General features: G+C 42.6%; 1 protein-coding gene across 1 annotated transcript in view; it reads right to left on the bottom strand.

The window, feature by feature from the left end:
- Positions 1–12,692: 12,692 nt before the first annotated feature.
- Positions 12,693–15,202, bottom strand: part of LOC138795213 (anosmin-1-like) — a 35,681-nt gene continuing 33,171 nt past the window's right edge. The window contains exon 12 of the mRNA XM_069974210.1: positions 12,693–12,818. Within this exon, the coding sequence (XP_069830311.1) occupies positions 12,693–12,818 (126 nt within the window). The remainder of the gene's footprint in view (positions 12,819–15,202) is intronic.

Consider the following 15,202-nt stretch of genomic DNA (forward strand, 5'->3'; position numbering starts at 1 on the left):
GAGGGGGCCATCTATAAGGGAGGGGGTAGAGGGGGGCATCTATTTGGGGGGGCAACATAGGGGGAGAGGGAATACACAGAGGGGGGCATATATTAGGAGGTCACATAGAGTCAGGCTACCCACTAAATGAGGGTGTAAAGGGGACAGTACAGATGTGCAGTGTGTAGAGAGATGAGGATGGTGACAGAGTGAGGAGACTAATATGTCTGTCTGGCAGATTCTGTGGATTCGTGGCTCGGAGAAGTTCTCATAACGGCCTAGGACGGATGGAGAAGAAGATGAAAAGGAAAGAACTCCGATCAGAAAAGACGTCTCCTGTGAGTCACCTGATATAACTGCACAGTAATGTATATGGTGTATAGAACCTGTGTAGAGCTGGGGCCACCTCTATATGACTGGATGAGGTGATTTAGTGTACTGGATTTGGTCAGTAACAATATGGTGGTGATGGTAGTGGTTGTGGTGTGGCAGTAATGTTTCCTCCCTATATACTGGTATTACTGGTAATATAGGTCTCAGTATACAGGATTTGGTCGGTAACAGTATGGCGGTAATAGGTAATATCTGTCTTGGTGTGTGTGTGTGTGTATATATGGTACAGTGGTACCTTGGTTTAAGAGTAACTTCGTTTAAGAGCGTTTTGGTTTAAGAGCTCACAGTTTTTCAAAATTGTGACTTGGTTTAAGAGCATTGCTTTGGTTTAAGAACTTCCTGTATTGGGTGGGAGCGCGAGTGGAGAAGGGGCATGGCCTGCATAGCGGGGTCTACAGCACTGTACTCTAAACACCTTCCAAATCATAGCAGATCCCCTTCAGGCTGGGGCTTACATCAGGGGACAGGACTGTAGGGGGGGGGGGGTAATCTCTCCATAGCTGTAACCCCTCTCTCCCCGGACAGAGAGTGCTGCATGTATGTGACCACATCTGCCCTGCTCATTCCTTCATGCTCCCTGCAGTCTCTGTCAGCCCTTGTGTTTCCCATCCTCTCCATTACTGTACAGTACAGAATAATAAATATATTTGGGGTGTGGAACCAACTGTCTGCATTTACATGATTTCTTATAGGAAAATTTGCTTTGGTTTAAGAGTGGATTTGGATTACAAGCACGGTCCTGGAACGAATTATGCTCATAATCCAAGGCACCACTGTGTATATATATATATATATATATATATATATATATATATATATATATATATATATATATATATATATATATACACACACACACACACACAACAATAGCATCACTTGGTCGTGAAAGGAGGGGGGGGGGCCCAAGTTGGCCTCTCGCACCAGGGCCCAGGAGACATTAGCTACGCCCCTGCTATAGAGTAATGGTATCATGTCGCTTTTACCATATAGTGCATTACGTAGACGCAGGAACCCCCCAAACGTTACCATATTGCATTCTTTTTTGCGATTTCACCAATTTATATCTTCATAAATAATATATTTGGAATTCCATCATACATGTTATGGTAAAATGAATGACGCCATTACAAAGTACAACTATTCCTGTAACAAATAAGCCCTTACATGGCCTGTAGATAAAAAACTGAAAGTGCTGGAGCTCTTAGAAGGGGAGGAGGGAAAAACGGAAACACTAAGATCAAAATTTGCGCGGTCCACTGGGTCATTTTGGGCCTGGTCCTCAAAGGGTTAAAGGGGTTTTCCCTCCAAGAGCTAAAAAAATGAAATGCTCCCAAACCTTACTCACCACGTCCCCCTGAGTATTTTGAGCCGTCCCCCGTCTTTCTGGCGGCTGCCATTCCTGAGAAAAAGGTTTTCTAAAAGCTGATGTATACATGCAAGATGGTGCTGGCCAGGAAACTACATTTGCCATCATGCAGTGCTTCCTGCTGATTGCTGCTTGCTGGGACCTGTAATTCTACAGAAGCTCTGTGACCTGGTATATTGTGATGTGGATGGATAGCAGCTTACTGGGACCTGTAGTTCTACACAATATATCAGGTCACAGAACTTCTGTAGAACTACAGGTCCCAGCAAGCTGCTATCAGTCCAAATAAGAAACTATGTGACCTGATATATTGTGTAGAACTACAGGTCACAATATATCAGGTCACAGAGCCTCTGATGTGGATGGATAGCGGGGGGGATTGTAGATGCATACCTCCTAAGTGTCTCTCTTTTGGAGGGACAGTCCTTACTTTTGACATACGTCCCTCTGTCCCTCTTTGCCCCTTACATGTCCCTCTTTTTCACCTAGGAATTAGATTTGCATTAATAAACCTTCAATGTTGCTCTAGAAAGTGTCTGGGTTCTTACTGTATAATAGACCCAAACTTGCATATTATTTAATCATATGGTGCACGATGGATCCTAAAAGTTCCCATGAATCATGTGACATTATGGCCCCTGTCACACATGCAGACTCATTGAGTTCTATGGCCCCACACACATCTGTAGGTGTTTCTGATCCATTTGGGGACATGATCCATGCTGCAACAAGATGATGAAGCCATTGTGCGTCTGTGTCACCTATATGACAGGTGTCCCTGCAAATGCGGACGGGAACTGAAACACATTTGTAATCCTGTCCGCAGTTTTGGGTCCGCAATTACAGACGGGGTTTCTGATGTGTGAATGGGACCTAAGGATGCAGTCACAAATACAGGATCTGCTGCAGATTTGCAGATATCGATGTAACTAAATACATCAATCTGCAGCAGATCCTGTATGTGTAAATGCATCCTTAAATTAAAAAGAAATGCCTGTAAAATTTTCCTAGCATGAACCACAACTGTCCCTCTTTGGCCGTCCAAAATGTTGGGAGCTATGTAGATGTATCAGCAGGCTTACAGCAGGGGCTGGACACTGCAAGGGGAGGATGAGGAGGAGGGAGGACACACATGGCCAGACAGAGGTCACAGGTCACCACACAGCCTGTGCTCGGCAGCTGACACACACACACACTGATTGATTTATGACCTGATAACACAGTTCAGCAGGCTGTTGGCTGCTGCATTCTCTTCACCCACACTGCCTCCCTGTCACAGAGGCAGCGGAGGGAGCCGGCGTGTCATCCCATTGAAGAGAGAGGAGGACACGTGATCCCGACTCCAAAGGTGGGGGCCAGGAGGAAGGAGCGTGTCGGCCTGGACTCCATTTAGCTCATTTTGTGAATGCTGAGGGGGTGAATAGGCAGAAATAGCTCAAACGGCTCAGAACAGGTAATTACTTGCTTTGGGCAATATATTGAGCTATGGGTGGGCTATTTAACACTGCAAAAAGATTTTGGGGGGAATACCCCTTTAAGGGGTTAACTGGGTAAATGATAGGAAATAATGGTTTCAATATTCCACAGCCAATATTTTACAGGTATAATTCATCCATTCCATTGAGTGCGCATTTGCATTGTAGCCATGAATGCAGTTTGCAGAGTCATATACAGGTCAGTGGATTGTTTAATAGAAATGTGAACAAAGTATAAGTTAATAAACAAAAAGAAGCAGTCGCTATTTACAAAACATATCTGTACACATGTTATCCTATTGGTGTATGTAGTGTGCTAAATATATTTAGAGATGTACTGTATTTGCCGTTTACGGTTTGTACTAGAGTTTGGTATATAGAATTCATGTATACAATTAGATTAGGAAAATGCTGGAGATGGAGGTTTAGGCACAATTTTTACATATCACTTTATTAGAAAAGTTGGTCTTTTTGCTTGTTTTTTGCTTGTTTTCTTGAAGTGACTGTCTATATTTGCTATGTTCTATTTATAGAAGCAGTCCAGAAGAATATTGGTATGTCCTGGGCCCATAGATTGAGATGGGCAAATTGCTTTTTTAGCCTTTTAACTCAATGCGGGTCCTGGGAAAAGCTGGATCCTGTCCTGAGAAACTGGGAGAAGATTCCCAGGACTAGATCCAGCTTTTCCAGGCACCTGGGGAGGAACGGCACTGAGTTAAAAGGCAGCCGGCTGAGAAGGCGAGCTGCCGAGCTAACAAACCAATTTGCTTTGTTATTACTGTAAATTCGCCCATATCTACCCACAGAGATAGCAGCAGCTTTCTATAAATACAGATACAGCTAAGAGGGGAGGTATCCTGGAGCTGCCAGAATGGATCAGGTAAGTGATGATCTCATCCATTTGTTCACAGGTGGTCAGCTGGCACAGGGCAGATCACTTCCTGTGACACATTAGGCCATGTCATTTTCTGGTGGTCACGTGACCCAGCTGTAGTAATGAAATGTATAGATGCAACTAAGCTACGATGAAACAGATGATTAGTTCTAATTGTTGATTTAAAAAAAAATATATATTTTCTGGAAGTGCCATAAACCTGGAAAAAGAAAAAAATCTATAAATACAGGTTAAAGCATATCTCCATTTCATGCTTACAATTTAACCATTAGGGCCCATTCACATTGAGTAAAACAGGTGGAATCCTGCCTCCGCGTCACACAGTGTCTCTATGGGAGGGCTCATGCGCCTCCGCTTTTGTTGCTCTCTGCTCCAAGAATTTGCATGTCAATTCTTTGAGCGGAGAACGGCGGGAGCGAAGGCACGCGAGCCTTCCCATAGAGACACTGAAGCAGGCGGGATTTCCATCTATATTACTCAGTGTGAACATACCCTTATATAGCAAACAAATTTTAACGGGAAGTGTTGAAAAATTTCTACTCTGTACATTATGCTAAAAATAAATGGCATTTCAGCATGTTATTGTCTGCTGTAGTGACACCTGCTCCAAGTAATAGGCCCAAAGACAGGATCCAGCCTTGTCGTAGAGCCCATAATGCCAAATCTTCCTAATTCTACATAAACAGGTGCTGGGTATGGACGCCAGGGTAACTGAGCAGAAGGCTCGGTCACTGAGTTGCAACTCTTGTAGAAGCAGTATTGGCAGTATTGGTTTTTTATACAAACTGTTTGAGGCAACAGGTGAATAGGAGCATCAGAGCGAAAAGAAGGCTTATTTAGACCACTATGCTTGGCATGTATTGGAATATTATTACATATTGTATATTGGAAAATTCCCTTATTCTATATGTCTTAAAGTGTCACTGTCGTTAAAATTTTTTTTGCAAAGATTTATAGTCCAGGCGATTTTAAAGGGGTGCTCCAGCGTGGGGGCACTTTTTTTTGGGGACCGGGGATTAGGTGGCTGAAATAAAAGACGTCCACTTACCTCCCCGGTTCCAGCGGCGGGTCCCGCATCACGGCGCTCCGATGCCCGGTTCCCGGACGCTTCCGGGTGTCTGACACCGCCCGAGATGCTACGTCTCAGGGCCGCTCAGCCACTCAGTGAAGGAGGCGGGATCCAAGCGGACTTCAAACGGATCCCGCCTCCTTCACTGAGTGGCTGAGCGGACCTGAGACGTCACGGCTCGGGCCCGCGTCAGACACCCGGAAGTGTCCGTGAACCGGGCACCGGAGCGCAGTGATGCAGGACCCGCCGCTGGAACTGGGGAGGTAAGTGGACGTCTTTTATTTCAGCCACCTCCTCCCCGTTCCCCCAAAAAAGTGCCCCCACGCTGGAGCACGCCTTTCTGTCATCCACTGCTCATTATCAGGAAATCTCGACTAGTTTACATCAGTCTGACCCTGTCTGTTCTATGAAGAGGGGAGGGGGTAGGAGGGAGGAGGGAGATTAGTCTTCAGCAGAGAGCAGAGAACAAAGGATTACACAACAGGGAGCTGTGTGAAGCTGGTATTCAGAGGTCAGAGAGGTCAGTGCTGACAGCCCTGTGATGTAGCTGTAAATTAACTCTTTGTTGTCCTGTTTTGGTGCCTCATCTGCCTCCACACCTCCCCTCTCCATAAGAGAACTATGAAGACAGGGGTAAGAGCTTCAAACTGCTTTTTCATTATAAGGCTGGGTTCACACGCTGTAACTGTGCGGCTGTATTTTTTATGCGGCTGTAAATGTGCGGGTGAAACTCCGGCCGTGGGAAAAAATAGACATGCGGCTCAAAACATACGGTCATTTACTTGGAAATCTGGTTCAACTAAAAATAACAAATAAAATGTTAAGAAAGTGATGGAAACACCTCTGGATGCATCTGGGAAAGCAGGGAACACAGTTTACATGAATCGCTATTACCGGGGTTTGCGATCCTCTGCACTATAGCCGATGTGTCTCATGGTTAATATATTGAATTAATAAAACACATTTTCTGTCTAATAAAGTCCCTTTTATTGTTCAATAATTAAATGTAAACGATTCCATCATTTTGCAATTAAATATACTGTTAAAATAAATATATATATAAATAAATGTATATTTATATATATATATTTATTTTTTGACAGTATATTTAATTGCACAATGATGGATTCGTTAGAATTAAATTATTATACAAAAACAAATCCAACAAAGGATCAAAGGAATGCAGGACAATCCAGAATATACTTATATTTCTTTATTAGAATATAATTAAATTTAAAATACATACTGATAAAGTAAAAAACACAAAAACTAGGGGAATGAGACAACACAAAATACACAGAACGGTGATGGGACATAAAGCAATATTTTATGAAATCATATATTGCACATGCATGAAAGTTGAATTAAATTAGTGTGATCATGGCAGTATAAACACCCTCCATTGAGTAATAAATAGTATAAATAATATTAAATTAGCAGCAATAAGAATCAAGTGCATATGGTAAACAACCTATTGAGAGCTGCAATTTATTAAATAAATAAATAACTATATCAGTGAAATCACCAACACGTATATATCAAATAAACATACAAACTAGGAGGATGTGTATACTGCAACAAGTCCCATACACCCACTCACCCTACGCACGTTTCGCGTGGCTCGCTTTGTCAAGGGATATGAGTAATGAGGATCAAACCACATTCTTTTATATTAGATATAACCAATCAAAATGCCTCTGAACAGGTGAAATAACTCACCAGGATGATGACCATAGATTCAGACAACGGAGAGAACCGGAAGTACGTGCTGATCACGTGACACCAGACGTCACACGCAACCGGAAGTGGCGCCGGCAGATCCCGATCACATGACCGCAACAAGCGATCACGTGACCAAAGGAGACACCTGACCCAAATACCGGTCATGCGGCAGAATGCGTCACACACAGCCTAGAGTGGTATCCATGAACTTCGGTCACATGACCGAATGCGGGCACGTGACCGAAGAGAACATGAATGAATATAGATACGTATTGGAATAATCAAGAAAAGGCCAATGAGAATAGATGGAAGGCATAACTAATATCATATAAGAATGGAATTCATTAATCCACTGTATATAGATAATTACGCATGCGCAGGCACCACCAGACCCCAATTAGTAACAGATGTCTGTATATCGCCATAGCTGATCAATACAAATATATAAAGGTGTAAACTACGTGCCAAATACATGAACCAAAATGAAAATGAATATAGATAAATAATAAATAGATAAATAATAAATAATAAATAATAAAACACATTTTCTGTCTAATAAAGTCCCTTTTATTGTTCAATAATTAAATGTAAACGATTCCATCATTTTGCAATTAAATATACTGTTAAAATAAATATATATATAAATAAATGTATATTTATATATATATATTTATTTTTTGACAGTATATTTAATTGCACAATGATGGATTCGTTAGAATTAAATTATTGACCAACGAAACTGAATTTATTTCCACGAAAATGTGTTTTATTCATTAAATATTAATTAGTACAGGAAGCTCTATAAGCCGTTAATTCATATGCCGGCAATAGAGCATTCTGTACTAATCATCACTTTACTTTAATGAAAACATCAAGTGTTTCTTCTAATTATGTTATCACAATAGCATTATTAGAAGAAACATTTAGAATTATATGTGCGCTCAGCTGATTGGCTGATCGGCTCAGCGCACATATAATGAGCCGGTCCGCAGCACACTGACTTCATTGTGCTGCGGACCAGCGAAGAGGACACATCGGGGTGAGTATAGAGCTCTCCACACCCCCTCCCCAGCACTGCACCCCTCCCAGCAAGGAACTTAACCCCTTCCTTGCTGGGATGGGTGCAGTCTGACATCAGTCTGGCCCCCAAGGGGTTAAGGGGGATGCAATACATCCTCCCTTAACCCCTTGGGGGTCAGACTGTAAGCAGCGATCTGTAAAGATGCTGCATACTGTAAGGAGCACAACACCGCTCACAATGATGGGTGTTGTGCTCCTGTTTGTGTGTTTTTTGTGTGTTTCTCCCTTTTGTTTTTCAGATATCGGTATCCTGGGGATTACGTCGGATTCCATGGACTACGTCGATGACCGGCGGTTGTTCTTAGAATTTTTTTAATAAAATGGTCAATGAGGGGTGTGGGGGTGTTTTTATTTGAATAAAAAATATTTTTAACTTGTGTCTTGTCTTTATTTCTTTACTTTATAGACTTAGTAGTGGAAGCCGTCTAATAGACGGAATCCATTACTAAGTTGGGGCCTAGTGTTAGCCGGTATAAAATGGCTAACACTAACCCCCTATTATTACCCCAGTACCCAATGCCACCAGGGGTACTGGGAAGAGCCGGGTGCCAGTGGTCCCGGAGCGTCTAAATTGGCGCTCCTGGACCGGGCGGCAGCAGGCTGGTAAGATTTAGGCTGGGGAGGGCCTAAAACAATGGCTCTTCCCACCCTGGTGTTACCAGGCTGCTGTCGTTTGGTTTTTAACCCGGCTGGTTATAAAAATAGGGGGGACCCTATGCGTTTTTTTTTTTATTTATTTTAAAAAAAAAACGCATAGGGTCCCCCCTATTTTTATAACCAGCCGGGTTAAAAACCAAACGACAGCAGCCTGGTAACACCAGGGTGGGAAGAGCCATTGTTTTAGGCCCTCCCCAGCCTAAATCTTACCAGCCTGCTGCCGCCCGGTCCAGGAGCGCCAATATTGACGCTCCGGGACCACTGGCACCCGGCTCTTCCCAGTACCCCTGGTGGCATTGGGTACTGGGGTAATAATAGGGGGTTAGTGTTAGCCATTTTATACCGGCTAACACTAGGCCCCAACTTAGTAATGGATTCCGTCTATTAGACGGCTTCCACTACTAAGTCTATAAAGTAAAGAAATAAAGACAAGACACAAGTTAAAAATATTTTTTATTCAAATAAAAACACCCCCACACCCCTCATTGACCATTTTATTAAAAAAATTCAAAGAACAACCGCCGGTCATCGACGTAGTCCATGGAATCCGACGTAATCCCCAGGATACCGATATCTGAAAAACAAAAAGGGAGAAACACACAAAAAACACACAAACAGGAGCACAACACCCATCATTGTGAGCGGTGTTGTGCTCCTTACAGTATGCAGCATCTTTACAGATCGCTGCTTACAGTCTAACCCCCAAGGGGTTAAGGGAGGATGTATTGCATCCCCCTTAACGCCTTGGGGGCCAGACTGATGTCAGACTGCACCCATCCCAGCAAGGAAGGGGTTAAGTGACCCCCCTTCCTTGCTGGGAGGGGTGCAGTGCTGGGGAGGGGGTGTGGAGAGCTCTATACTCGCCCCGATGTGTCCTCTTCGCTGGTCCGCAGCACAATGAAGTCACTGTACTGCGGACCGGCTCATTATATGTGCGCTCAGCCGAACAGCCAATCAGCTGAGCGCACATATAATTCTAAATGTTTCTTCTAATAATGCTATTGTCATAACATAATTAGAAGAAACATTTGATGTTTTCATTAAAGTAAAGTGATGATTAGTACAGAATGCTCTATTGCCGGCAATATGAATTAACGGCTTATGGAACTTCCTGTACTAATTAATATTTAATGAATAAAACACATTTTCGTGGAAATAAATTCAGTTTTGTTGGTCAATAATTTAATTCTAACGAATCCATCATTGTGCAATTCAATATACTGTAAAAAAATAAATAAATATACATTCATTTATATATCTATTTTTTTTAACAGTATATTTAATTGCAAAATGATGGATTCGTTAGAAATAAATTATTGACCAACGAAAGTGTCTTGATTACAAAGAAAATGTGTTTGATTAATTTAATATATTAAAGGGGTTTTCCAGGAAAAATTGATTTTTGGTATTAGGAAAGGGTTAACCAAGGTTAACCCTTTTCTAATATACTTCCCTAACATTACTTGTCAGCTCTAGGAGATCCCCCAGCTGGTCACGTGAGTTGCCTGCTCCTGAGCTTCTGACTTCCTGTCACATCCCGGACCAGAAACACAGTGTTTCCGGTTCGGTGACTTCACTCCTGTGTCTGCATGTGTCCTCTGATAGAGCTGGATGCTGCTGAGTCCTGTGTGTGGAGAGGGGGAGGGACTCAGGTGTTGATGCTTTCTGATTGGCTCTCGGCAGCAGCACAGACTTCTACAGTGTCTCTCCGTCCCCAGAGTGAATCACACAATGCTGCAGCAGGCTGCTTCCCTTCCTGACCAGGAGCAGTGAGAGTCACTCTGAGAGGGAGATGCTGTGTGTGTCTGTGCTGCTGCCGATCTGATAGTTCTCTCTGTCACAACACAGAAATCATCTCCACCCCGTCCTAAGCCCCCCCCTCCCCCCTCCACACACAGGACTCATGTGATGTCAGTGTGAACCTACCTATAGATAGAGCTGCTGCTGCTGGTGTCCTCCTATGTCTGTGTGGAGAGGAGGTCGGGACAGGGGTGGAGAGGATCTCTGTGTGGCAGAACACTGGTATGGTCTATTTTCCTCCAACTTCTCTAGCCTCTGCCTGTGGAGCAATGGTAAGTGTCAGGATTACCAAGCTCACTGATCAGGGTTCAGAACCTGAGTTTGATTTTTTTTTTCCATCTTATTTTCCAGTGATGGCTTGTGCTAAGTATTATGGGGATTGTATTTCCTCTACAAACAAGAAACACTCAGGGTATTATACAAACAAGATGAATTTTCAAAGAAAATAATGCTCTACTGACAATACCTATTGACTCTATACCTTCTAAAACTGCCCTGGATATCTGTATACATGTATTACCTAACCAAAATAATAAAACCAAATCTATTTGCCACAAAATAATAATAATAATAAAATTATTATTATTATTATTATTATATTGTGGCAAATAGATAGAGTCAATAGGTATTGTCAGTGGAGCTTTATTTTCTTTGTAAATTCATCTTGTTTGTATAATACCTCAGTGTTTGTTCTTTGCAGAGGAAATACAATCCCCATAATGCTTAGCACAAGCCATCATTGGAGTAAGAACGGCAGAATTGTCCTCCGCAGAATGCCGCCAGCCTCCGTGTCATAATGACACTCTATGGGAGGTGCGCCGTGCATTTCTTGGCGCTGAAAAATGAACATGTTCATTCTTCAGCGCAGGGAGAGGAGCCGCGCGCGCCTCCCATAGAGCGTCATTATGACACAGAGGCTGGCGGCATTCTGCGGAGGACAATTCTGCCGTTCTTACTCTGTGTTAATGGGCCCTAAGACGGGGGAAAAAAATAAAAAACTCTGTCACCAGACCCGAACCCTTCAGTGAGCACAGTAATCCTGACACTTACCATTGCACCATAGGCAGAAGCTGTGGAAGCAGGAGGAAAATAGTCCAAAAAAAGAAATAGATCTAATTCTATGCCTAGGCCAGGTTCACACTATGTAAAAACAACGGTCGCATTTCATAACAACTACGGCCATTGTTATGAAATACGGACGTTGTTTTTACATAGTGTGAACCTGGCCTGCGGCTGCAGCTCATGTGGTATTTGATTAGCTTGTTATACACTGCAATTCCAACTCTGGCCACTGGGTGTGCTGCATATGTAAACAGACAGAGCAGCTTGTAAACAAACAATACAAGATATAAAAAGAGCTTTTTCATCTCAATAGAGGCTGATAGAGAAGAAAAATGTATATGGGGAGGTTTGTCTTGACTTAGGCAATAATGCTAGATGATTTTTGAAAAAACATTAAAATCCTGGAAAACCTCTTTAACTATTAGAGGCATCGGCATTCGGCATCATTGCCGGCTATTTTTGAAGTACTCCGTACGGACCGCCTGTCAATCCTCGGCCGCATGTCCAGCCGCAAACAATGGTCTTGTTCATTTTTTACGGGTCCGTTTACGATAGGGCCGTAGATTCAGACATAGTGTGCACTGTGCAGCCGCATATCCTATACTTTCCAGCGTACGCATGAACCACCAAAAATACCGCCGCACAATTACAGCCGCAAATACAGCCGCACAGTTACAACGTGTGAACCGAGCCCCAAAATGCATTTTTCGGCTAATAAACCCAATCACAAAGTTTCTTATAAGCGCCTGTACTATAGATTTCTGCAAAAAAAAATAAATAAATTAAAAATTAAAGACAGTGACACTTTAAATGCTGCAGTTACTAATGTCACCACTAAGACATTTTAATTATATGAATAGAAGGTCACACATAAAGTTTGTCATCAAGGTGGAAGTGTTCCGGGAGGTGCTATACAGAGGGAGTCAATGTGGTCGCTCAGACTGACACTATACCTCTCACCTCCCTCCTTGATGAGCACCCACCCTGAAAAGTAACCCCAAAACCCTATCCCTGAAAACACCCCAAGGGTATGTTCACATGGGTTCAGCTCTCTCTGAGCCACAGGGAGTGCAAGAGGACCCAGCCCTGAAAATAAGTCATATGACACTTTCTCATGTAAATAGAACTCCATCTTTGAATATCCTTTCCATACATATTTCTACATCATGAAACCAAAATGCCTCACTCACCTTACAGTCCCAATGCAGGAGTTAGGAAGATTTGCTCTGTTGATGAAATATTGAGGCCGACTGTTTGGACTTTAAAGTGGTAAAACGTTGAGGGCTTGAGGTCATCAATGATCACAAAATTATGAGTCTACAACACACATAGTATGAACATTGTATTGTAAGGCATAAGGACACATAAACCCATGAGCATATACATTGAACACATGAGCATCAGAACTTAAGGAGGATGTACCATCAGGTACATCCTCTTTATTCTGACCCATTCACGAGGAAGCCAGTGCCACGGTTCGTTTTTTTGAACCGCAGCCCGGTTCCCGTGTACGGCGTCGTTCTATCCACGGGTACCAGGCCTGGGCTGAAGCACAGGAGGCGGGCCGGCCTGCCCCCAGTGGGAGGAATTCCCTGCCCCTCTATGACATGGCTCCATTGATTCTGGATAGAATGGCGCCGCACTTCAAAAAACGGACCGCTAAACCGGCTTCCTCGCGACGATGCCGTTCTATCCGTGGGTCATATTAAAGAGGATGTACCTGGTGGTACATACTCTTTAACCATGCAATAAAAGGAGGAAGGTGGTCTGATCTGATAATTTATGTTTTCTTTTACATCATTTCATTTACCTGGGGAAGAGAGGGCATCAGGATGCACCATGGAAAAAAAGGAAGCTGAGGCAATATGATACCCTGAGCATGTTTTGCTGGGAATCCTTGGGTCTTGGCATTCATGAGGGTGTTTGATACTTTGATATCCTACCTACCTAAACATTGTTGCAGAGCAAGAATACCCCTTCATGTTAAAGTATTTCACTTAAAGAGTCACTGTCGTATTTTTTTTTTTTTGCAGAAATCAATAGTCCAGGCGATTTTAAGAAACTTTGTAATTGGGTTTATTAGCCAAATCTGCCATTATCTGCATGTAAAAAGCCTTTTCCCAGGTCCCCCCCTCCTTCCTCTTTTTCATCCACTCTGAAAAATCTGAAAATTGTGACTTGTTGCAGGAGACGTACCCTGTCTGTTCTAGGGAGAGGGGAGGGGGGAGAAGGAAGGAGGGAGTTAGCCGGCAGCAGAAAGCAGATAACAGAGGATTACAGGCACGGAGCTGGGTGACAGCTGTAATCTGGGCTCAGACAGGTCACTGGTGATGGTCACAGGAGATATCCCATGAGGGATTTGTAGATTAACTCTTTGTTGTCCTGTTTTGGTCTTTTGTTTAGCTCTCTCCATAGGAGAACAATGAAGACAGGGGGGAGAGCTTCAAACTGGTTTTTCATGATAAAAATGCATTTTTCGGATAATAAACCCAATTACAAAGTTTCTTAAAATCGCCTGGACTATTGATTTCTGCAAAAAAAAAATTTCACGACAGTGACACTTTAAACATTTTGATATGTTGCTGCCCATGGTGAGACTAACAATTCATTCCATACCTGTTAATATTTATTCAGTCTCCTTCCTCCAGTTCTGAACTGTTGCTTTCTGCTAAAGGCACAAAGATCTGTGTGTGAGATTTTCTTTCTGTCTCCCCATCCTCTCCCCTCCCTTCTGAGACAGCTGATGTAAACAAGTCCCTGGCTGGCTTTATTTGCAACATTGTAGCTTCTTTTTATTGCTAAGAGGGTTATTCTGAGGTCAAGTTGTTGATGAACTCACTGTGATTAACACACCCCGCATTACAAAAAAGCTACAATGTTGCAGATAAAGCCTGCCAGGGACCTGTTTACATCAGCTGTCTCAGAAGGGAGGGGGAGACAGAGAAAAAGGCTAACACATAGATTTTTGTGTCTTCAGCAGAAAGCAACAGCTGAGAACTGGGAAAGGAGATTGAATAGATAATAAAAAGTATAGAAGGAGCTGTTAGTCTCACCATGGGCATCAACAAATCAAAAGTTATGTTTGAGTGGAGACCCATTTAAGTATTCTGTAATCTCAGTGGTCTCCATAGCAGCTGCTACACTGTAAAAATGGTTTAGAAGTGGTTTTTGGAACACTAAAGAGAGTACAGGTGCTGACTTGGCCCCCAAAGTCCTCAGATCACAATCTGATTGAGCATATGTGGAAAAACAAGGATCTGCCACTGTTACTTTAGTGCTATACAAAAACAAAAAAATGGCCAGCACAACCAATGCCTCTATTCACACTATGCAGGTGTGCGCTGCAATTGCTAAGGTACAGGCAAAAACAGAAGAGTGCAACAGCATGCTGCAATTGCTAACACATACTATATACATAATATAGATATTTAGAATGACAGAACTGCTATAAAAATGTTTTTAAAAAATTAGGTTTTCAGCAAACATCTGGCTCCCACAAAAATAAGTGAAAAACTATAAAATGAATGTATATGTGAAGATGCAGCCTTTTTAATATTGGATTTAATTCTTGTCCCTTTTTAACCCCTTCGGGACCAGGCTAATTTTCGTTTTTTCCTCCTTGTGCTTAAAAGGCCATAGCACTTGCATTTTTCCACCTAGAGACCCACATGAGCCCTTATTTTTTGCATCACTAATTGTAC

The sequence above is a fragment of the Dendropsophus ebraccatus genome, chromosome 6 (genome assembly GCF_027789765.1).
Source record: "Dendropsophus ebraccatus isolate aDenEbr1 chromosome 6, aDenEbr1.pat, whole genome shotgun sequence".
Taxonomy (NCBI): domain Eukaryota; kingdom Metazoa; phylum Chordata; class Amphibia; order Anura; family Hylidae; genus Dendropsophus; species Dendropsophus ebraccatus.